Consider the following 24,609-nt stretch of genomic DNA (forward strand, 5'->3'; position numbering starts at 1 on the left):
TTTTTAGGAGGGAAGATAAGGGGCAGATTGGTATGATTTCTATTTCAATTGGAGATTGATTTCTTGAAATAGTCAAAAATATATTTTTGTTGAGGAAGGATGCAGCCATCTAAAATATTTTAAAATAAAAAATCCATTTGATGTGGCATAGTGATGGGGTCATGGGGTGATTAGACCATTAAGAATAGAAGTGTGATGTCTTATTTTTAACATGAAATCACTATTGTGTTAATCAAATTAATGAAAAAAAGGAGTATCTAGTGCACAAGGCTCTTGCCATTGTAAGATGTGAAGAGGATTGTAATGTACATAGCCTTACCCCTGCTTTTACAAAGAAATTGTTCCATACTCAAATCCATGATCACTTGGTCATAATGGAGCAACCTTTACGTGATCATTATGCTCATTAAAAATCAAGAGTGAAATCAATTTCAATTTCAAAATTGAAATAGCTCCAACACTATGTCAGAATTTCTATTTCATTTGATTTTTGTTTCACTCCAGTTCCGAAATAGAAATCATCCCAAATCAGGCCTTTAACAAGATTATAATCCATCAATTTCGGTTTCAGTGTTTCAGGTTAAACGTGCGAAGGATAGGGCATGTCAGATTTTTCAAATATAAGAGAAACGGAGGCGGATGAAATAAAGAATTAGGAGGAGGGAGAGAGAGAGCCGTTAAACCCCATAGCCGACCGTGTTAAGACTTGACAGGAAAAATGCGGAAGGACGAGTGTTAGGGTTTCTTCACCAAGATTGAAATCTATCCATCCAATGCCTTCGATCACTCTCTCTCTCTTCAATACTTTGTAGTGTAATAAGCGTATCTGTCAATTTTTTTTTCAGAACCTGAAATGAAAGCTTTGAGAGCTCTGAGGGGACTTTCAACCCTTTCTACGTTAACCCACAAAAATCATCTCAGCTCTATCCATGTCTTTCGATTCTACGCATCTTCACCTCAACAAGACGACCCCATCAATACCGGTGAAGACAGTGATGACACTCCAGCCTTTGACAGTAGTGATTATACATTGCCTACTATCGGTTTTGATTCTGATCCCAAACTTCCAAGCCAGCCTATATGGAATGAGGCATATCGGATGAGAGCTGATCAGAAAATCTTTGGGATTGAAACCCAAAAGCAAAGTTCTCAAGTAGTGGTTGAAGATGAAGAAGGGCGGCGTGCTACCTTACTTGCAAAAGCTTTGCTTCACGCGGCATTGGAGAAGCCTGATGATGTTGAAGAAGAGGACATGGTTGTGAAGGAGGAAGATCAGAAGTCATTATCTGTTGGTATTATTGGAGCTCCTAATGCTGGGAAATCAGCTCTCACAAATTTCATGGTTTGTTGCTTGCTTTGTTCTTTTTTCACTATTTTGTGTATTTCTTTTGGGGGTAATTTCACTATTTAGTATTGGAGGGAATTGAATAGTTAGTCTGGAATTGCCAATTTTCTTTTCTTTGTAATACATCATTCATAACAGTTAATGAATACTCTGACTGCAGAAGATCTCAGCAGAGAGAGATCTATTATGGTCTGTAGGCTAATCCTAGTACTACTAGGAAAACAAGGCTGTAGATCCTGTACTAGTATTCCAACAGTTCAAACGCAGTATAAGATATCAGGTATCCAGAAAACAATTACTCAGTAAGTTGAATACCAAATCTGAGACAACAATAAGCAGTATTCTGGAAATTATCACAGCAGGAAAACTTGATAGAACAGGGGTGCCACAGTTGTTTAGATGCTAGAATAAACTGGTTTATTGTTGGGATAAATTAAGTTGAAAAATTGAAGAGATATAACAGGTCCGGAATTCACCTGTAATCCCCTTGGCATCTACCAAGTTGAACCTGAGAATCTACTCAGAGCAAGTACTGATTTAACAATGTGTAGAAGAAAACTGAAATATAATTCATAAACTTATTGGGGGGTGGGGGGTTTATGCCTTTAAATCTATTTATAGAATTGAGTGGATAGTTTCAGACTCCAATATGGACTGACAAAAATCAAACCCAAAACTTAAAGTCTATGACTGAAAACAAAAACTAAGCTATCGACTGGCTAATGGAGACTCCTATTCCATCTAGGACGTTAATATAACTTTCGAAATTCAAGCTAGAATAATACTGACCTAATTCCAGCCTGCAGTACTGAATAAACAAATCAAAAGTGACTCCTAATTACTACGCCAAGACCAGGACTGTATTAGATTCTTAAAGACAAAGAAACTCCATAGTAGGACCAGATCAGCTCATCCTTCTCTTCTTCTTTGATACTGCATCTAGAATAAATAAGTCTAGCGTACAAGTAAGAAAGAGTGTAACAGCAAATCTGATCTCCAAACAACAGGGAAGAATATGGAACTGACTAAACAAGAGAGCGCTTCAAATAAATCTTAGATATGAAGTTTCTGAGTAAACAGATGAATAAATAAGAAGATATGATTTATAGAAGTTAACTGGATAAGAATGAAAACAGAGGTGCTGTAGGGTAGGAAATAGGCAGAAGACTAACCTGAGATGTTGGAAAATAAATAGAAAATAGAAGATTGTAGAAGGGGAGAAAGGAATAGGAATCCACAAGGAACCTGAGAATCTGCCCAAGCCATACTGCAAACCCTCACAGCACTCACAGAAATGAGAGGGGGTGGGGGTACTGGGATTCTATTGGAGAGAGGAACAGGAATCCATTTGCAAGTTCAGATGCCTGGAATCCACAACGAATCTGAGAATCATAGTTCTCAAGGTAGGAAAGCGACCATGGCGTTTTAGAGGGGCAAAATTCAAGGCGACACCGCCATGGTGGCAAGGCGCCAGCCATGGCGCCCAAGGTGTCCAAGGAGACCAAGGAGCCTGGACACCATGGCGATGCCTTGATAACTATGCTGAGAATCTGCCCAAGCCACACTGCAAACCCTCGCAGCACTCACAGAAAAGAAGTGGGGGGGGGGGATTGGGATTCTATTGCATAAAATGTGGGGTTGGCTTAGTAGCCTTGCAATTTATTTGTAGACTAAGAAAAGGACCTTGGCCTCAATCAAATACTGATTAGGATTTCCTAAAACTAGTCTAAAAAATGAGAAATAGACCTGCCACCAGCTATAGCAAGTAGCCTATTAGGACACTAATTAGGACTTAACATAGAAAAACAGGTCTAATCAAAGGAATAAACTTACCCTGTGACATGGACTGAGACTAGCTCCTACTTAGCAATTGGAAAACAGGGCTTAACTCCTCCTACTCTTCTTTTCTGCAGCTGCATCAGAATGGCAATGGGGTGGGGTAAACCTGGGAGCTGCCCCCTAATGACTTATTGTGTTAGAGTTGGGCTTGGTATGTTTCCTGGCCTGGTTAGGTTATATAATTAATAGATTCCTGTGTAGTTGATAGAGGTAAGTTGGATGCCTCGTACCAAACCTGACCTCTTGCCAGTCCTAGAGCTGGGGATCCAATACCTGTTCAGCCACAGTGCTTCTTGGGTTGGTGCTGTAGGGCTTGGTGATGGACAGATGGAAGGTATGTGGCTGCTTTATTCAGGCTCAGTGTGTGACTATAATTTCAAACAAAGGGTCTTATAAGGCATTGAAAATCTGAGAATTAGGTCTTTTAAATCCATTATGTTGGATCTGGGTTTGTAGGGTGTGGACATAGGAGTTGGAGTTGAAATTTGATGTGTTAGAAAATCTGATCTGGAAAAATAATGGAACTTGGGGACTCTATTATCAAATGGCATTTACCACTACATCCCGAGATATCTTCTGCATTTTATCTTTCTTATATTTGTAGGAAAATTTGTAATTAAATGTAAAATGTAGTTCATAATGCATGCCACATGTTTCATTTATGTATGCCAAACAAGCAAGGGTAAAGAAGAAAAGGAATTTTAAAAGGTTCCACCTAAAGTCAAGTGGCGCAGGAAAGAGGGAGCAAGACCTCTTACTAAACGACGCACCTAACTTATACTTTCTAGTATTTAATTTACTTTAAACGTGGCAGTAACCCAAGAACCAGAACTGAGCTTCGATTTGATCCTCTCTGCTCAGTCAGCTTTTGAGACCCAAACTACCAAGTTGGTGTCGCCTTCAGGTGGTAAAACTACCTTCAAAATCTCAGATTGAATGAAGCTAGAATTAGAGAGATCTGAAGATCCTTCCTCAAACAAACTCATGCTAGAACAGAGTAGGTAAAATTTTACTTGAAAACTTATAACTGCAAGTGGCAGAAATCTAAGAAACCTGACCTGTTTTGAAGAACACAAACAACTAGCTGAAGGATTTGAATCTCCAGCAACAATCTGGGAACCAAAACAAGTGCATCCACAACCAGCACATGATGCAGTATAGGCTACCATAGGAGGAAGAAGCCCAGCAGCTCATGGTTCCTTGGTTCTTGTTTTGTCTTAACAGCTGAACTGGTTGTCAACCAGCTCTATTACTGTGTGTGTTTGATGAGGGAGATCCGATCTTGTGTGGGTCCCAGTTGGAGATTGGATGCTGCTGAATATATTCTCTTAGTGATTGTTGATATTCCCAGGTTGACACTGAGAGAGGGGGTGAATCAGTGTCTAAAAATTTCTCCAAAAATATTCCCAACATATGTTGCAACACACCCTTGATATTCCCAACACCGATGGCACTGTATCAATCAACACTCAATAGTGATTTTTAACTGCAAGGTACAGCTTAGGAACACCCTATCCTACTTCAACACTTGCCTACACAAGTGCATGGACAACAATCCCATTTGATGTATTTCAGCCGCATCAACGACTCAGGAACACCGTCCTGCTTCAACCCTTGACAACACAAGGGCAAGGACTCCAATCCCAAAACCCTAGGCAAGTCCCCACTTGCTAGGTTACAATATTCAATGCAAAATAGTAGATTCAAGTTCCCCCCCCCCCCCATTACATAGGCATTCTAGGTTTTCTCAACAGTAAAAAAAACCCTAGAAATAAAAATAGGAACTTGTAGGATGTTGATTACCTCAATCAGTGTAATCCCACTGATGACCATCTCCCCCAATGCATAGGAGTCGATCGAACTATGCTACGATCTTCAAAACAGCTAACCAATCATCAAAACCCTTCACCATAGAAAATAGGATTTTACAACCATAGTTATCAAGGCGGGAAGACGGCCATGGCGTTTTAGAGGGGCAAAAAGCAAGGCGTCACCGCCATGGCGATAAGGCGCTCGCCTAGGCGACGCCTTGATAACTATGTTTACAACTCTAGAATATCTCTGCCTGGGTACTCCCACACAACGTCTCCAGATGCAAATCAGTATGTTGCATGCTCCATGTGTATGCAGATCAAGAAAATCATCATTGAAGCATTCTCTGTGAAAATTGTGGTCTCTGTGAGCATTTTATTGTTTTTCTCTGCACAAGGACGTTCCTCTCGTTTCTATGAGCGCACAACTCGCGGCTTGCAAAATGGAGTTAAAACAAGAAAGTTATGCCAGTTTTGCTGAAACCCTGCGATCTGGGGGCAATTTGATCATTTTGAGAAAGTTTAGTGACAATTTGTGCGTCGTAGGTAGCGGCGTGAAGTTACCCAGTGTAATGAGCTCGGTTGGCAAGCATCTGGACCTCATGGTACAAGATCTATCCGAGATCTCAGTGAAATCTTGCTTTCGTCTCTGTTATGTGGCCCACCCAGTCGAGATGCCTTGCGATACATAAAACACACAAGATCTCGACCGAAATCTCGCTATGTTGCTGAGGTTTCAGTCCATATTTCAAACTCGATTCATTTCGGTCGACCATATTTTGACCCAAAACTCGACATATCTCACTGGACTCGATAGAACTCAACAGAACTTGCCTCTCTGGTTTGAAAACCCCTCCAAATTTGTGCTTTTCACTATTTTTGTTGGGAAGTTTCACATTAACTGCTGAAAATAAGCTGTAAGGACCTACAAGGCTAAAAGCCTAAAACGGCAACTGTAGAGGCGAGGCAAGAACTGGAACAGCCTCTACAGAAGCCAAAGCTGGAACTAGACAATCTCAACGCAGCCGATACTGGACAATCTACAAACGCCTATGGAGCTGGGAAGTGGGACCACGGGTTAAAGTTGAAAAAATAGCGTAGACCTTTTTCAGAGTATCTTTCCACAGCGCCATATTCTTTTTAATATTTTTGGTCATTTGCTGCTGGAAGATCCCTAAAGCAAGTAATATAGCTGCCTCACACAAGTTTTGAAGGTGCTATGGAATTTCCAGTTGTCCACTATCATGTGAAAATAAGTTTGATTCTGCATTTATGTCTTCTAGTAATTGACTGAAGCAACAATTTTGGTTTATTCTTCTTCTGTTGCCCATGCAGCTTCTATTTCTGCTTTTTTATTGAGGCTATTAGATTGTTAAAGTAGAACATCAATCATCAATGTTGTAAATCAAGGTGTTGAACCATAGGTGGTAAACCTATGTAGGCAAAAACTGTGGCTCCTAGTAATTGTATTTCTGTTAGTGATCTGCTCATCTCTGTTCTGAGTTGTTTCTCTCATTGTAAAATCTCTACCTTATGAAAAGAAAAGAAATATGGAAATGATTTTCTAACTTTTAAAGCTAAATAGTGTTGTTTATTCATTGATAATGAGTTACTTTCCATTATGGAGAAAAAGCTCTCAATGTTCATTAATGGTTTCCTTTTATGCTGATGTCTACATTGTTCATAAATTTAGGTTGGAACGAAAGTCGCTGCTGTTTCTCGGAAGACAAATACAACTATCCATGAAGTCTTAGGAGTGATGACGAAAGGAAACACACAGATTGTATGTCCTCATCTTTATCATGCATCACTTTGCTTTTCTTGGTATGGAAGAAAGAAAATGAATGTGGTTGACATGCCCTTCGTTGGTTACTAAGGTGTGTGCATGGTTGAAAACTGTGTTGGTGATGCAGTTGCACAAGCCTCTCTGGACAGACAAGACCTAGTTTGGAAGCCCAGGCCTAAGTTTGGTCTCCAGTTCAATTGAGTTATTAATAATTTTTTCTGCCTAAGCTTGCCCAATCGACACAGTGGAATAATAGAAAAAAAAAATTGTGTTTTTTACTACTGTGCATGTTTGCTGGTCAACAGTTGTCTTCTCTCTCTCTCCCTGATCAATTCAGATTTTAGTTCTTTTTCTCAGGTGTGACCCATCCTTCTCCTCATCCTTTATTCTCGCTACTGTTCTTTCTTTCCTGCTACAGGCGGCTTCCCTGTTTTCAAGCTATATTTCTGAGACTTATTTTTTCTCATAGTTGCTTAGCTGGTAATCTGACTGAACTCTAATCTGGTTCCTAAGTTTCTGTCACTGGATTCTCTTAATTCAATTGATTGGGTGCTGGTTTATCATTGTTTAATCCTCCCTCTTAGTATCTTGCTCTGATTTCTGAATTTTTTGCAACTGACTCATTGTACCTTCCAGAATTCTATTAGTTTTTCAGTTTCTTGGTTTGGATCAGCTCTCTAAGCCTATCGGACTCTATTGGTTAATTTACAGTCCAGTTTGATTAGGATTTGGAGAGTTAAAGCTCATATTTTACCCCTCTGGTTCACCGTCAACTATTCTTGTTTCTTGAAATTATTTACTATTGACTACAGAGTGTGGTTTCTGTTTGTTATGTTGTTAGAAAACTGGTTTTTCCTCAAATTTCATTAATTTATGAATTCTGTCTTTTTTAAAAAAAAGAAAAAACTTTTTCCTTAAAAAGTTTTAGTTCAGATCCTAGTTTTAAGTGTCATCCCTATTTATGTGGTTTCCTAGATCCTATTCTGGACCCAGGACCCACCTGTTGGGTTCACAAAATTGGAGAATCATTTGCACACATCATTCTGATTCTTTATGTTTTTTTCATCTATTTTTTTCTAATTGCAAGTATAATTTGTTTTAATGTATCAAAGTATCACAAAAAGCAACCTGCTCAAATTATAGCATAGATAAAAAAATGCCCCTGTTTGACTTATATCACCTGGTGAAGGACTTCACTGATACACATAGGGAAAGGTTCAAAATTTTGGATTTTGCCCCATTTCACCCTCTGTCAAAACAAAAATATTTTGGTGAAATTTCGGTAAAATTTCTATACAAATTTCGATATTGATGTAGATCGAACTGTGAAGATGACAAGAAAGACCAACATTGTTCAGCGGCCAGCTATGAAATGAAGACCAGTATTAAAAGGCCCCCATCAAGTTCCAGTTTTTAAAGGCCTATCAGGTCCAGTTTTAATGCGTTAATGTTTTATTTTAGGCCCATTTAATGGCTCAGTGCTGTCCCATTAAGAGTCTCTTAAGTTAAGTCTTGCATGGGAGGATTGCCAAAGGATTCTATGTAATTAGTTTCTATTTCAGTTACTAGACATTAATTGAATGGTCATGTGGTGCAGACAAAAAAGGGCTGCTGCCAGGATCGAATCTGGTGATGATGAATAAGGGCAGGAATGATGAAGGTTGGTGGTGGTGATGATGATGATGGAGATGGATAGATAGATGTAGAACTGGAGTCCCACCAGTCTACCAGCCGTAGGAGTCCCACCTAGGCTGCCACCAAGGAGATCCACAGCAAAGTCGGGCTGCTGCCAGGATCGAATCTGGTGATGATGAATAAGGACAGGAATGATGAAGGTTGGTGGTGGTGATGATGAAGATGGATAGATAGATGTAGAATTGGAGTCCCACCAGTCTACTAGCCGTAGGAGTCCCACCTAGGCCACCACCAAGGAGATCCACCTTAGATGTAAACGCTGAGATCCACAGCAAAGTCTCACAAAAGAGAGCAAATTCAAAATTCTGGAGGTTATGAGAACCCTCCCTAGGTTTTGCATTTATAGAGAAAATGTGGAGGCCAAAGCCTCTAGATACATTGAGAGTACAAAAGGACTTTTGAGCTTCTCCACACCTAGAAAATAAACCCAATAAAACATTAAATAAACTAACTACAACTTTCAAACTTCTAACTAGGAAATTTAAAAGGCACCTACGAACTTAAAACAATCCCATTAACTCTACCTAGGAATACGAAAAGACACTTAACTAGAAACTAGGAAGATTAAAAGACACTTAACTACCTAGATATATGAAAAGACATAAAAATAAGAGACTAAATAAAAACTGGGCCACACATTTGCCATTACAAAAGCTGCACGCAGGCTAGGCCTGGCCAGACCGTGCAAAGCCTGGGCTTGGTCTGGGTCTCCTGGGCTGCAGGCTCAATCAGGGGGCCAAGGAGGCCTGGGCCTGAGCCTAAGCTGGTACCTCGTGGGGTGGTTGACTTGGCCTGGGCTGGGCTTGGCAGGGGCTGCCGATGGCCCTGCATCATCATGTGGGGAGAGATCGTAGAGGCAAGTGTACATGGAGGTTATGGTTATGGAGAGAAGAAGGAGATCTCAGTTTTAGATTTTATTGTGGCTTATGATTTATCTATTGTGAACATTTTTTTTAAAGAGAGAGGAGCATATAGTTACCTACAAAAGTGGTCAACATATTAGCCAAATAGATTTCTTCCTAACAAGAATGTCCGGCAGACCGTTTTGTAAGGACTGTGAGACTATACTTGGGGAGAGCCTAACCAGACACTATAGATTGGTGGTCCTGGATATGTGCCTCAGTACAGAAAAACGTAAGATAGTGGAGCCTATTTGCTCTAAGTTAAGGTTTTGGAGCTGAAGAGGCGATTCCTTGAATTCATTTACTGATAAAGTGATCAAACAAGGAAATTAGGACTTGGAGGGAGACACTGATACGATATGGAATGAGGTGACATCTTGTATCAAGAAAGTGGTCAAAGAGGTCCTAGAGGAATCAAAAGGAAAACGTCATCCCACTAGGAAGACTTGGTGGTGGGATGATGAGGTTCAAGCAGCCATTAAGACTAAGCTAGTTTTAACACTAAAAGACTTACGAGACAGAGGATGAGGATAAGAAAATTGTGGGCAAAGTAAGGGTGAGGAAGTATGAAGATCTTTATAATAATTTGAACATACTAAATGGAGTCATTTCAAGAAATAGTGCCCCCGAAGACTGCATTGCTCAACAAGACACCACATGTCGTACATGTGGTTTATCTTGGCTAATCAAGCTGTTTAATAAGATTATGAGCTCGAAGAAAATTCTAGATGATTGGAGAAGTATTGTGGTTCCTATTTACAAAAATAATGGAGATATTCATAGCCTCAGTAACTATATAGGCATAAACTAATGAGTCATATGAAGAAGTTATGGGAGAGGGTTATTGAAACCCACCTTGAAGGTACAAGAGATCAGGGAGATCCGAGCACACCCAAATGGGATGGGGGGAAGATGTGATGTTAGGGGAGTCACCACCTAGACCAGGGTCTAGGATCCACAAATGATGTCCCTCTTTTGCAGGAGGGACGCTATGTTAACTGCAATGGACGGCTGTGGTCTGCTCTAGATCTCTGGGTAAGGGTCAGGTTACGCTTGGGGAAGGTGTTCCCCCAAACTCTTGTTGAATACTGGTTGTTTTTATGTATTATGTACCTAATTAATCTAACTGTAATGAATATTTTAATCCTAGTTGCTTACCTAGGTTAACTAATATGCATGAACTTGGAAAGATTATCTAAATTATGGGAAGATAGAGAGATTCCAGCGTTGGCAAAGTGGACCTTTCAGACTCCATTCTGTAGGGCTCTGATGCTTCAGTTGAATCCTCGGCAAACTATTATAAGGCTGTAGGATGCAGAAACCCTAGTGGGATTCTAACCTAGGCTTGAGTGGGAAACTCAGGCCATATCTTATTTTCTGTTTTTTTTTATCAGTTTCTGCGATTTCAAACCTTGCAGTTCCCCTGTATTTGTGTTATGTTGCTGCAACTAAGAATCAGCCATATTTCTAAATCTGACCATTGGATTTCAAAGATATTCAGAGGCATGTATCTATTGATCAGACACAGTCATCAAACAAAACTTGGTCCTGATCTGTTCAGCAGATTGGTAGTTCCTAATTTCTGAAAATCCAAGTTTCTATTTCTGAACTGCCTTTACCCAAGCCTATCCAACCATTGCATCACTGCCAAATTTTGGAGATTTGAACCTCAATCTTAGCCCTACACCATTTTGGTATCAGAGCCATGGCTAAGGGGAGTTCCAACACCCCAAATCAGCCCCTTGACCTTAATCTTCAGATTGTTGAGATGTTTCGGCAATTGACAGAAAGAATGACCACCATGGAGCAACATATGGAGTCTCATTAGCTTCACAAACTGTGGGACAGAAGCATTTCAAAACTCATAATGCTCCTAAAACTTTTCCTCGACTTGCTCAAGGGATCATATGTACACCAGCCACCTATGAAGAAAAACGTGCTCCAGCACACTTTGATCATGATGTCACACCTAGACAGTTTGATGATACCTATAAGGTGAAGCTGGAGCTAAAGGAGTTCAACGGTCAACATGAACCACAGCAGTTTCATGATCGGATGTGTGCACTTGGTGATTACTTTGACTGGTACGACCTATCGGAGGTTCAGAAATTGAAGTTGGCACGCTCCAACTTTGTGGGGACAGCAAAGGAATGGTGATGTTACTTTGAGGATATTTAATTCATCATTGGCAAGAACCCACTACGTGGGAGGAGATGGAGGAGTTAAAGAAGTACATGCCACAAACTTTTTGGCGAAGACTTCATGATCAGCTCAATACCCTTCGGCAATGGTTTCTTTTAGTTGAGGAATGTATGGATCAATTTGATAACCTTATTGCTCGTTCAAGACTAGACAAGGAAGACGACCAGTTGATTTCTCGTTTCAGATTGCGGCTACGACCTAAAACCAGAGATAAGATGGAATTGGCCACTATTACATGCTTACATGATTGCTTTGAGAAAGGCTCTTTCGGCTGAAGACTTGACCACCCAGCGGTTCCACCCGCAATCTGGAGACAGTAGACAATATTTTCCAGCCCCCATACCTGTTGATTTCACAAACTGAGCTACACCTAGAGCCGTGGATAAGGGTAAAGCACCTATGTCTAATGATGGAGAGATCAAGTGCTACCATTGTAACGGTCACGGGCATATGCTAAGTTCTGTCTGCAACGTCACAAAAGCAATTTCGTCATTGCCATCATTGAAGCCAATCCTGAGATGCAAGTTTGTGATCCCCAAGAAGACACGGTTGAAAATGCAGTAATCAATGGAAAGATCAATGGTGGTGACATTGGAGATGCTGGAAACAAAGATGATATGGACACTTTGGGCGTAAATGTCTAATGTTTGGCCCCAACAGCTGAGGTGATGGTGAACAACAAAGAAGAAGAACCCAAGGAGGTCAACATTGCAATGGAGTTTGAAGTGGAGGTCGAAGATGCAACTTAAGAAGACTCTATGGACACGTTAGTCAAGTACACGTCTGATTTTGAGGTTGAACACATAGAGTTTGTCATCCCACCAGAATATTTGAATTATGGACTCCTTCAAGACTTCATTCCTAACTTCAAGGAACTCGACAATGCAATGGAGTTTGAAGTGGTGGAGGTCGAGTCACACAACTGAAGAAGACTCTGTGGATACGGTAGTTAAGTACACGTCTGATTTTGAGGTTGAGCACATAGAGTTTGTCATAATGGACTCCTTCAAGATTTCATTCCTAACTTCAAGGAACTCTCAGAATTCTGCTATGGGCTTAAACAAGACATCCATTACACAATGCGTATCCCTAAACTTAATAAAACTCGAGGTCTAGTTTCTTTTAAGTGGGGTAAAGTTGATGTAGATCGAAGTGTGAAGAAGACAAGAAGGACCAGTATTGTTCAGCAGCCAGCTATGAAGACAAGCATTAAAAGTTCCCAATGATTTCCAGATTTTAAAGGCCTATTGAGTGCAGTTATAAAAGCCAGTTAATGTTGTATTTTTGTCCCATTGAGAGTTTCTTAAGTTCAGTCTTGTATGGGAGGAATGCCAAAGGATTCTTTGTTATTAGTTTCTATTTCAGTTACTAGGCATTAGATTTCAGTTATTAGAATTAGATGGCAATCTAGACTAGTTTCTATTCTACATTGTATTTTGGTAAGAGATTTCCTCCCCATGCAAGAGGGAGATTTTTGACAGCTATTAATAAAGATAAGGGGCTCTCAACAAGCCCACGATTTGAAGTCTGAGTAAAGAATGGCTTTAGGCTGTTTAGTGTGAGAGGCAGGTCTGTGGGACGCAGAAACCCTAGTGGGAGGCTAGGTTGGTTTGTGGGATTCTAACCTAGGCTTGAGTGGGAAACTAAGGTCATATCTTATTTTCTGTTTTGCTTTTTCTATCAGTTCCTGTAATTTTAAACCCTTGCAGTTACCCTGTAATTGTGTTATATTGCTGCAGCTAAGAATCATCTCTCTCTCTAAATCTGACCATTTGGTTTCAAAGATATTCAGAGGCATATTTGTATTGATCAGACAGTCAGTGACCTAAACTTGGTCCTGATATGTTCAGCAGATTGGTAGTTCCTAAGTTCTGAAAATCCAAGTTTTTATTTCTGAACTGCCTTTATACCAGCCTATCCAATCATCACATCACTGCCAAAATTTGGAGTTTTGAACCTCTATCTCAGCCCTACACTTGACTAGTGTTTGGGCTTGATCTGAGTCCTGACTCACCTTTACCACCCCCAGTCAAAATTTCTATTTCATTTGAAAAATATTAAGATATTTCCATTCAATACTAGGTGCTAACTAACTTCCACCTCATTTTCAACTCAGGGCTGGACGTACCCAACTGGGAAAAAACATTTTGCCTTCTATTTTACAGTATCTTTCCCAACATATTTGTGGCCGCATAATCTCCCAGCTCGTTGTTGTGCTGGATCAGATCAACTAGTTTGAAATAATAGAAACTTTGAGTGTAATCTTTCTCCCTAGCATATCTGCAACTACACCGTTACTCGACTAATAGTTGGGTTGATCCAATCCAATCTGAAGGTAATTTTACCTTCAATTTGCACTCTTCCCCTGAGTCTGGATCCTCTCTAGCACGCCAGTGCGTCCAGCGCCCATCAGACAGCTGGGCAGGCTGGCACGCACCCAAAGGCCAGCGCCCAGCCGTCCGATGCGTGCTGGAGAGGATTTTTACACCTCTTCCCCTAGCATATTTGTTGCCACGTCATCAGTTGGTGCATAATTTTTCGGATGCCCATGATTAGTCGTTATAAAATGAAACTATGAAGTATTGGTATTTCTAGGGGCTACCTGTGATTCATGATGCTTTGACCCATTCAACATTAACTCGTTAAGTGTTCCTATGGTGCACCTACCATCCCCCATATAGGTGGGTGGATTAGCCAGATCTGTTGGTCCCTCAACTGGCCATCTTATTAGATTTTCTGTTCCTGCTGCCTGTTGCCTGTTGCAAAAATTAAATACATTTGCTTCTAATTATATTTAATGAATTTGTAATGAGCAAAAGATATTTGATGTGTTTAATTTATTGATTCTGCCTTTGTTGCAAATAGATCATCAAATGTTAACCAACTTTTGGTTTTTTACTTTCGTTACAGCATTTTATTCTACTTCTACACAGTACTGATTGCTTGTGAACAGTGCTTCTTTGATACTCCAGGACTAATGTTGAACAGTCGTGGTTACCCTTGTAAAACTGATGTGAAAGTTCGTGTAGAAAGTGCTTGGAGCTCGGTTACTCTGTACGATGTGCTAATAGTTATTTTTGATGTCCATAGGCATCTTTCCAAGTAAGTAATTTTTCTTGACCTTTCATATACGTTCTCTATGTTTTTCATTTTGGCATCTCTTGTTAAATCTAAACCTCCTTTGCTTGTTCTTTAGCTCACAAAAAATTCAGGAGAAAATGGGGTTGGTAGTGATTCATAAGTTGAAGGGAGAAAAAATCTCTCAGGAATCTCTCCTAAATTGTGTATATTTCATTCTTGTATTGCTGACCATTTTGTTGGAGTTTTGACTTCTTTCTAAGTCATTAATTAAAAATAATAAAAATAAAACCACCCTGGAAGAGCAAAGATAATCAAAGTGTCACTCCAGAAAATCAAATCTGTGCCAAAGGCGATTACTTCCAGAAAATCAAATACCCTTATGGGTGAGGATCACTATGGAGAATGGATACCAGTTATCCCTTTTAACTTACGATGGAGTTGGTTTTGAAATTAATTTGAGTAGTAGGGCCTAATATTGCTTCTCCCAGGCAACATTCTGCACACTAAATCTGCCAAGTGCTCCTAATGAAACAATTCGGAACAAATCCCATTGTCCCAACCAATAAACCTGAGAAAAGGTCCATGAATTTGTGGTACCTGTTATTAATAGTTGTATTTTCATTGTTGTGTCTTTCTGGAATCACTTATTATTTAAGTTCTTAGCTGGTTTAAGAATATTACATGAGTCAAAAAATTCAGGTCTATTGAAATTTGCCATTTGACTCGAGTTTGGTAGCATCAGAGAGGTTTTGAGTCACTTACATAACCTTGCTGACATTGATGTCATTTGAGAATTATGACCAAAATGCTGACTTATAAATCGTGAAGTGATATGATATAAATCTTGTAGAGATATAATTTAATTAGGAGGTCCTTGAATATTTTTTGATATTGGATTATTTGGAATGGTGGACTCTTGCTTCTCAGATCTTCTTGATTGCTTGGCAAATTAACGGTAGTGATCGCAGTTGAATTCTCTTCTTTCTCTCTCTCTCTCTAGACAGATCTCCAGCTCTTAGATAACCATAGAGGTTGTCAACTTTGATCATTGGGCTTGAGGATTGATTTTTTGTGATGACATGTTGGTGGAGGCACGGTATAAGTAGCGACACACATCGTTGTCTATAGGCTACCAACGATACACTGCAATATGTAAAAAAAAAAAGGGTTTTTGTCAAATGCCCCCCTCAAAATGTTCATTTGTCCAAATGAACCCCTACAACTTTACAATTTACACGTGCCCCCTACTTTTAAACCATTGTAACACTTTTGTCCAGTCCGTTAGTTTGGGATGTTAGACGTTAGTTTTGGGGAATCTAATGGCCAAAATGCCTTTATGATAAAAACCCACCAAAATTAAAGAGTAAAGTGACCAAATTGTCCTCATCTTCCCCAAATTGTTTAGGGTTTGAAACTGAAACCCTAAACCTAAATGATTCAGAGAAAAATAGAAAAATCGTTTGGGGGAGGTGGGTGTTGGTGCTGGTTTGTCTGAAAAGAGTAGAGTTAGGGGGTTTAAATAGATTTGGAAGCTGGGCTGTATTGTTTAATGACTAAATTAATCAGATTAGAAAGGGAAGTTTTGAAACATAAATTAAAGAGGGTGCCCTGTGGGAAGCAAGGGTTGGTTGAATTGTTAATATAACAGAAGCTAGTCAGTAATGGCTTTTAAGAACTCCCAAAAAGACAGATTCCTTTTTGAGCCATTGAGTCAGAAGCCGCAAAATTCAAAGCTTTGCAACTGAAGATTCTGAAATCCTACGAGGTATGTCTTCTCCACTCAGAGGAAAGACACGAAAGCTAATGTTTCCAGATTCAAAGTTCCAAGAGGAGACTTAGCTTCAAGAATGAATGGTAGAAGATCGTAGATTTGAACTTCAACAGTAGTAGCGAAAATAAAATTAAAGATCAAATGCTTCTTTTTCTTCTTTGGACCAAAGGAGAAAGGCAAAATTCTGAACTGAAATGAAACGTCCAAAGAGAAATGAGAAGAAAAGTGTAGGAATCTAGAGATAACTTATAGGGAAAAAAAGCATAGAAGCACAAGCTCTCCCAATCAAACAAGGACGTTCCCCCAGATATTTAAGAGTTAAACTAGCACTCTAAGTAAACGAGCAAAAAGGATTTCAAATTTCAAGACAACGGAAGCAACAACTTTGAATTCTTCACAGCTTAGGAAGCCCTAGATTTTAAAGCTCCATTGGCATGGAGATCATAGAGTTTCTATTTTTCTCTGGAATCGTTTAGGTTTAGGGTTTCAGTTTCAAACCCTAAACGATTTGGGAAAGATGAGGGCAATTTGGTCACTTTACTCTTTAATTTTGTTGGGTTTTTGTCACAAGGGCATTTTGGTCATTAGATTCCCTGAAACTAACGTCTAACGTCCCAGACTAGCGGATTGGACTAAAGTGTTACAATGTTTTGAAAGTAGGGGGGGCACGTGTAAATTGTAAAGTTGTAGGGGTGCATTTGGACAAATGGGCATTTTGAGAGGGGCATTTAACAAACCCCAAAAAAAGAAAGAAAACTTATGTCGAACCGTCTTGGTCGATACAGCCTAGGCTGGGTTGCTAACCCCATGTTATGCCCCCTTTTCTTTTATAGTTCAGTAAAGGTTTTTGTGGTCTGTCCAACCCAAGAAGTTTCCATGCACTGACCACCTAATGTGCTACATGGAAGGATGATTTGGCAAATCCAACAGTTGAATTGGAAGGGCATGGTCTAGATTGGTTGTAGATCAATTTTCACAGAAAAACTCTACATTTATTCCCATGTATATCTTTCTTTTGTGTTTTAACCATACATTTGTTTTGTAAATCTTCAAAGCTTTATACTGCCATATGGTTAACTCCCAATTGAATTCAAAACTGACAAGTAATTAGGGTATCCTGGAGCATACTTGTAAGAAAAATTTATGCTTCTAGCTCCCTACTGATCTGCCATGTGGCGGATATACTTGTAAACAAAGTTTATGCCTCCAACCCCCTACTGATCTGCCGTGTGGCGGATATTGGGTCCAACCACCTAACAGCCTATGGTCGGACCTAATTATTGCTTATTTATGGTGTATACTGCTTATCTTAAGTGTATCCATGCGTATCTTAGTGTCTCTTCAATATGTCTCTTAAAACCACCCTTCCGATATGCTGATCAATACCAATTCTTGACACCTTGGGTGGAGGTTACCCTATTTATAGGTGTGGACTGTGGAGGGGATAGGGTGAATAGTTTTGATTTGAGTTGGTGTATATGGTAAGAATAGATGGCTAGATGTTGCTGATATACAAAACGAAGGCTTAGGTTTTACTTGTAAACGAAAGCTTGGTATTTTATGTGAAATTTTCCTAAAGTGAAGAATCACAAATTTTGGTGAATTTTTGTAGGACTTTTTGCTTGGGGGAGAAGTAAAGGAATTTTGAGAGATTTTAGGTGGAGGGAATCTAGAATATTCTTTCATATGCTAACGTTTTGATTTCTTTTCCATTTGTCAAAAATAAAAATTTTTGTGCAATATTTTCTATGCTTTTGAGAGAGAGAACTTTGTTGTCACCCAAAAAAAAAATCCTTAAAATGCTGAAAAACTTTAAAAATAATCTTGGAAGCCTATAGAATAGCCTGGAATCTTTCAGAATTTTTTTAGAATCTTTTTTTTTTCCTTGAAAAAAAAAATCTTTTCAAAAAATACTTTCCTAACCTTATAAAATCTTTTTTTATAAGGTTACTTCGACCAAATAAAGGCGAAACTTTCGGAAAAAAAAACTTTCCTAACCATTGTCCTTGGAGCTTGCCTTGTTCCAAAATGAATATGGATGTGTCTGTATTTTGTTGCAATGCATTATTTCCCTATTTTTGGAATAATGGTAATCTGTTTGTAACCAACTTGGTTCTGACAGTTATAACCTCTTTTATTTGCCCTTGGTCACAATACTCGAATTCTTTTTAGACAAGGTCATCTCTTGTAATTTTCACATAGGATCACTCCCAAAATTCAGACTCCTTGTTCGCCTATTTCCAAGTATCTGCAGTTGTGTAAATTCGACTCTTTAACCCTTTTGTTGTCTCAGAAGTCTCGATTCTCTTCAAACTTTTTTTAGCTCTAACAATCGTTTCCAAAGGGGCAGGAACCGATCTAATTTGATGTTGAAAATCATTAATGGGGAACCAATCCCATCTTGTTTGATGCTGAAGGATCAGACATGCAGGCTGACTTTGCAAGAACTTCATCTTCAAAACAATTTGCTCAGTGGTGTGTTATTAAGTTCTTTCCTCCCCCCTTCCTGTGGAACACTGTCGTTGGGATCTGGATTTTTTCACCACATTGAGATCTGTTTCCTAACCAATTTGTGTATAAAGTGCTTGACCTTGCGGGACTTCTCTGGTTCTCTGACATCTTGCAAGGCTAGTCTTAGTTACCTAACTTTTCTACATATATCACTAGTTTCATATGTTCTTTTGTAGAAAACTTATCCAGCATTCGCCAGAGCTTCAATGCATCATACAATGATCTCTCTGGAGTTGTCCCAGAGAACCTGTGAAAACTCCCAGATTCTTCCTTCCATCTTGGGAATTCCACATTTCAAAAGCCTCTTGAAAACCAACGAAAACTGCCATTGAAGTGGTAGTGAATAGTGATAGCAACATGTGTGGTTTGCCAAATGTTCCTCCTCTCTCTTATGTTGTAGTAGCCCCGTTGCTTGTTTAGGGTTAAAGAGTGTTAGACAAAGGGTGCTAAGAACCTGCACTTGTGTCAGTAGGGGTGCAAGTTTGGCCTGTCGGCCCTAGCCCTCCCTGAGCCCGAACAGGGCCTGGGCTGAGATACCTTGGCCCTGAGGGCGGGTCAGGGCTAGGAATTTCTGTCCCTGAGTCAGGGCCGGGCTGGGCTCAGCCCGGCCTAGCCCAACCCTGTCTGCCTCTTCCTATTCTTTCTTCCAGGCCATCCCCCCTGCATCTCCTTTCCCCCTCCCCAATCAGGGACAATCAGGATCAGCCCAGCCCAACCTTGAGGGCAGTTCAGTGTTGAATTTTTCAGGGCTTGAGTCAGGTCCGGGCCAGCTAATGGGACTCTGGGTTGGGCCTGGGGTTTTAAAAAGCCCGGCCCAACCTGATCCTGTTGCAGCCCTAGTTGTGTGTGTGTGAGAGGAGCATCTGGTTACAGAGTACAATACGTAGCCCTTCTTTGCTGAAAGCATCTCTTAGAAGAACAAAATCTTGAAGGGGAAGTGCAAATACTAAGTGAAGCTTGGAGTGCAAATTCAGATCTGTTAGAAGAGTTTCTTGAATGTTTGAACAAAGATTGATAGAACCCCATGTGATCTGCCAATGGCTCAATGGTTGAGAGAAATCTCAGTTTGCTGAATGTCTTCAGTTCTTCCTCATGTGAGCCCATTCTCTGCTTTGCTGCATGCATTCATGCATTGAACCATTTCTAAGCCCAAACCATGTCACTACAATAAGGACCATCGTGGTCTGCTACGGCTGTGGAAGTGATAAGTGAAGCAGGCTTGTTTAAGAAAGGAGCAAGTTTATTTTGCAATTATACCCACCCTCCCAGGTCAGCATCGTATCTTAATGGGAAATGATAGTTTGGTTCAAATTTCAATTCTTTCCTTTAATCAAGGAGCTTTCACGTGTTTTAAACTCTTTTAATAATGGAACTGGTTAAAAACGGATGTATCTTTTCTAAAATAGGAAATATTTTTAAAGAATTTGAAATCTTCCAGGCTTCTTTGTTGGCTTCAACAATTGTTCTACAATTGTCCAACTTTTTATGGATATATTATCCCAAAAGACAGTTTTACATCTCAAGATCATAAATTTCATAGAGTGTGTTTTTTGAGAACTGGAAAAAAAAGGCAGTTGGCATATTTGCATATGAAAGGAGTATTCTAAATTCCCCCCTGCCAAGATGTGTCAAGATTCACTTCCCCTTCAAGCTTAAATTTTATTGTGATCCACCGAAAAATATTGTGATTCTTTAGTTTAGAAAATTCCCACATGAAATCTCAAACTTTCATTTATAAAACCATTAAAGTTTTGTTTCAGATCTTAATCTTTCTTGTGTAAAGCCATTAAATTTATGTTTTAGTTTTGCTTTTAGGCACCATCTAACTATTCATTTCTTATCAAATTCGCCAAAATTAATTCCAGCCTTCACCTACCCTCTTTGCAGCTATAAATAGGGGTCATCTCTTCCATCCTTGAGCCATCACAGAAAATCAGTGCTTAAGCCTAATGATCAAAGCTAGCACTCTCTCTCTCTTCATTCCCTCTTTACTCTTTTCCTTTTTGTTTTTGGTTACCGTAACAACCGGGAACCGGTGACTAAGTGGAAATTCAATGGACGGTTTAGGTTAATTTAATGCAAGGTCTAGGTTACAATTGAAAACATGAGAATAAGTTAGCCAGCACATAGTCCTTCCACCACCCACTCATTAGGAAATTTCACGAACATGCGAGTTTCTGAAAAAAAAAAAATTTCTTCCTTCGTTAGGATTATGTAAAGACCTCTTAAATATAAGTGGATAGATTTTCGGATCAGGCGTGTTTGGGTCCTTAACTCTATCCTACCACATAAGCAGATTAGCAAATCCCAGCTTCAGAACATCAAGTTGAGTACTTTTGATGCAAATAAGTCATCTAAAGGGCTTATTTTATTGGAAATAAGCTTTGGGTTGGGTTATGTATCTATTGGGCCTTTGATGGGTTTCTTTGTAATGGGCCTAAAATATGGGTAGAAAGTAGGAAAACGTGATTTACTTTATTAATTTAGTTAGAGTCATGTTTTGAGAGTTTCTTTCATTATTTTAGTTTCCTAGTCAGTTTATGTTACCTTGTTACTTAAGGATTGGGTTTGGCCTTTCCGTTTTAGTGTGAGTCTGTTTTTGAGTCTAAGGGTCTACACCTTATACACAAATTTTAATTAATGAGATTGAGGACAAAACACAGCTTTGAACTTTGGTCTGTGATGTATGGTGAGATGCCATTGGTGAGAGGCCATGGATGAGAGACCCGAGTCTGAAAGAGACTATCCTATCATCTTCTTCCCTTCTTCGATTTCTTGTATTTTATTTTATTGTTTTGAAATTTCCTGCAAATCTGAAAACCGATCAGAGAATTTACTGTTGTTGGACCTGAAGTTTGCAATCCTCTTGTGGACTGGTTATCACTTGTGACTGGTCTCCATTAACTTTTCTACAAATCTGACATATTTATGACTTTAAGGTTTCTTTGATTCCCCTCTAATATAATGCATGTTAAAACATAAATCTTATTAGTACTCTAACCTAAAGTACTATTTATGACTCTTAAGGTTTCTTGTGCTGTTGTGCATATACAGAGTTGCTGTGATACATTCAAGTAGTTTGTCTATATAATGGTTGAGCAATTGGGTTGGTTATCTGTGCAAAATGTCCTATATATTACCTGTTCATGTTCTTCTTGATCCTATATGCTCTCTATTTTCTGAAGCTTCAGTTGCATTATATATATAGCTTGTAGTATGTGTGGCAGCACTATACCTTGAACTATTTAACTTTTGCTTTGATGTAGACCTGACAAAAGGGTCTTAGGGTTGATTAAACATTTGGGAGCACAGGCACACCCAAAGCAAAAGCGAGTGTTATGCATGAATAAGGTTGATCTGGTTGAAGTGAAGAAAGACTTGTTGAAAGTTGCTAACGAATTTAGTGATCTTCCTGGATATGAAAGGTATTTTCTTTTGCTTTTTTATATTATTCTAGTTGTGTAAGTTTTTTTATGCATTGTTCTATCATTTATTTTGTAGATATTTCATGATATCGGGTCTCAAAGGTTCAGGAGTAAAAGATCTCACTCAATATTTGATGGATCAGGCATGTTATCATCTTTTTATCTTAATTATTGCTAGTTTGTAGTATTTAGACAATTTTTATTCTTATTCAAATATGATTACTCAAGTGATTACCCCCTCCCCTTTCTAATCAGGTTTTTCGTTTGACTATACGGTTTCTTCTTTGTTTCATCTTATTACTTTCTTTAATGATTAGTTGATACTCTAGATTGCTAAACATGCTATTTCTTTTGCATTTCAGTAAAATGGTTTTCATTTACTTAATTTTACAGTCTTAAGTAGTTCCGAAGTAACATATGCATTTTTTCTTCTTTACCATGTTACATTAAATGCTCCTAACTGTGGCGATTAAATGTTTTATTTCTCTTAGGCAGTTAAAAGACCCTGGGATGAAGATCCCATCATCTTGAGTGAAGATGTAATGAAGAACATATCATTAGAAGTTGTCCGGGAAAAGATGTTACACCATATTCATCAGGTACTGCTGCTATTCTTACATCTGTAAGTTTCGTGGTTGCTTTTTTCCCTTGTAGATGACATACTCTCCTGTTCCAGGAAATTCCCTATACTATGGATCATCGCTTGATGGATTGGAAGGAGCTGAGGGACGGTTCTCTTAGGATTGAGCAGCATTTTATCACTCATAAACAAAGCCAGCGCAAGATTCTGGTGGGGAAGAATGGATCCAAAATAGGGTAATTATATTCTGAGCCCAGGATTCTTTTACTCTTGAGGTCTACTGTCTTTTGGTACAATAATCTATTGGTCTCTTTTTTTATTTTTGAGCTGGGAGATCTCTTATCTGTAATCACTTGGATGATCTTGATCACTGAGGTTGCTTTTAGGATTTTTGAACCCTTTCCCTGCCCTTGTTACCTATAATTAAATTCACATGATTTTTTTCTTGACAATATTTTCATTTTCCCTTTTTAATGTGAATGTGTATGCTCATGTTAAATATAGGAGAATAGGTGTGGAAGCAAATGAAGAGTTGAGATCCATCTTCAAGAGGCATGTACATCTCATCCTCCAAGTTCGTGTGGCTTGAAGCAGGCATAAGATGATTCATGTCCCAGTGAGTTCACATTTTGAATCTGCATCAACTTGTACAAATGTAGCTTATGTATTCATTAGTGGGATTCTAAATTTTGAAGGGTTAATAGAGTTCAGGTTTTGTAGTCTTTTGATGGTTTATTAGCTTTTCAGTGACAAGACAGATGTAGTCGGGGAGGGGATGATTTCCACACCCTACTTGTGGGGAATCCATTCTCTTAATCTACTAAAATGCGAAGAGTCATTTCGAAATAAAAAATTAAAAGATTAATGGTTCCTATGATGATAAAAACACTGCCTATTTTCATAGATTAGTGAAAAGTAATTACATATATAAGATTGTACACCCTAATCGCACTGCATGATATTTCTAATTGTTTGCTTTCCTTTTTTGTGTGGCTTTTCACTTCTGTAGTTACCTTGGATGTATGAAGATATTCTAGGTCTTTCTATCATATACCTTGGACTATTGATTTCTATTTACTAGGACTTGGTGCAAAAAATGTTCTTTTAGATGAAAGTTAAACTGTTATATCTTTTATGAACTTGGAATGGTAAGTTCAAGGAGTACTCAGACAGAGTTGCTCACTGCATATTATCCTTGCATGTTTTGCTAATTTGTCTGCCATATAAAACCTATCCTGTTAAATAATATTTACAGAGAGAAATTGTTTTAACAAATTGCATAAATCATAAAGAGATAGAAAGTTCCCATGGCCAACAATGATCTTCCTTCTAGGTCAACCAAGTCACTGACTCCTGAGAATTTGACCATATGTCTATGCCATTGCTTCCCATTTGCACTGCTCTGTAAAGCCCTTCTTGTAGTCTCCTAATCTCTGCTCTGCAAAAAAATGTTGAAAATTTAACCAATGTACTAAACTCATTTTCTTAGGTTTCTGGACAACAAATTAACATTTATAAAGTCATGCTAGGGGTAATGTTGGGCAAGGATAACTAGTGAGGGAATCCCCTGATTTTAAAAAAAAATGGCACACCTCTTTTCTCCTTTCCTGTGCGTAGAGCTCTCCAAAGACGAAAATTTTGCAAGTTGAATCGTCTCAAAT

The 24,609-nt window shown here is 39.0% G+C and overlaps 1 protein-coding gene across 1 annotated transcript; it reads left to right on the plus strand.

Annotated features, from left to right (window-relative positions):
• The first annotated feature begins 664 nt into the window (after nucleotides 1-664).
• LOC122639812 (GTP-binding protein ERG) lies at nucleotides 665-23,697 on the plus strand. The gene is made up of 9 exons (XM_043832798.1): nucleotides 665-765; nucleotides 842-1,342; nucleotides 6,689-6,778; nucleotides 14,534-14,682; nucleotides 22,210-22,368; nucleotides 22,445-22,511; nucleotides 22,860-22,967; nucleotides 23,045-23,184; nucleotides 23,453-23,697. The coding sequence occupies exons 2-9, from the start codon at nucleotides 854-856 to the stop codon at nucleotides 23,535-23,537; spliced, it is 1,287 nt and encodes a 428-aa protein (XP_043688733.1). The 5' UTR covers nucleotides 665-765; nucleotides 842-853; the 3' UTR covers nucleotides 23,538-23,697.
• The last annotated feature ends 912 nt before the right edge of the window (nucleotides 23,698-24,609 follow it).

This window comes from Telopea speciosissima, chromosome 9 (genome assembly GCF_018873765.1).
Source record: "Telopea speciosissima isolate NSW1024214 ecotype Mountain lineage chromosome 9, Tspe_v1, whole genome shotgun sequence".
NCBI lineage: Eukaryota > Viridiplantae > Streptophyta > Magnoliopsida > Proteales > Proteaceae > Telopea > Telopea speciosissima.

Excerpts from the sequence above, each read along its gene's own strand:
- LOC122639812 (XM_043832798.1), top strand. The coding sequence starts at position 854 with ATGAAAGCTTTGAGAGCTCTGAGGGGACTTTCAACCCTTTCTACGTTA. Across the intron at positions 1,343-6,688 it reads CAGCTCTCACAAATTTCATG|GTTGGAACGAAAGTCGCTGC; the intron begins GTTTGTTGCTTG and ends TCATAAATTTAG. Across the intron at positions 23,185-23,452 it reads AAGAATGGATCCAAAATAGG|GAGAATAGGTGTGGAAGCAA; the intron begins GTAATTATATTC and ends TGTTAAATATAG.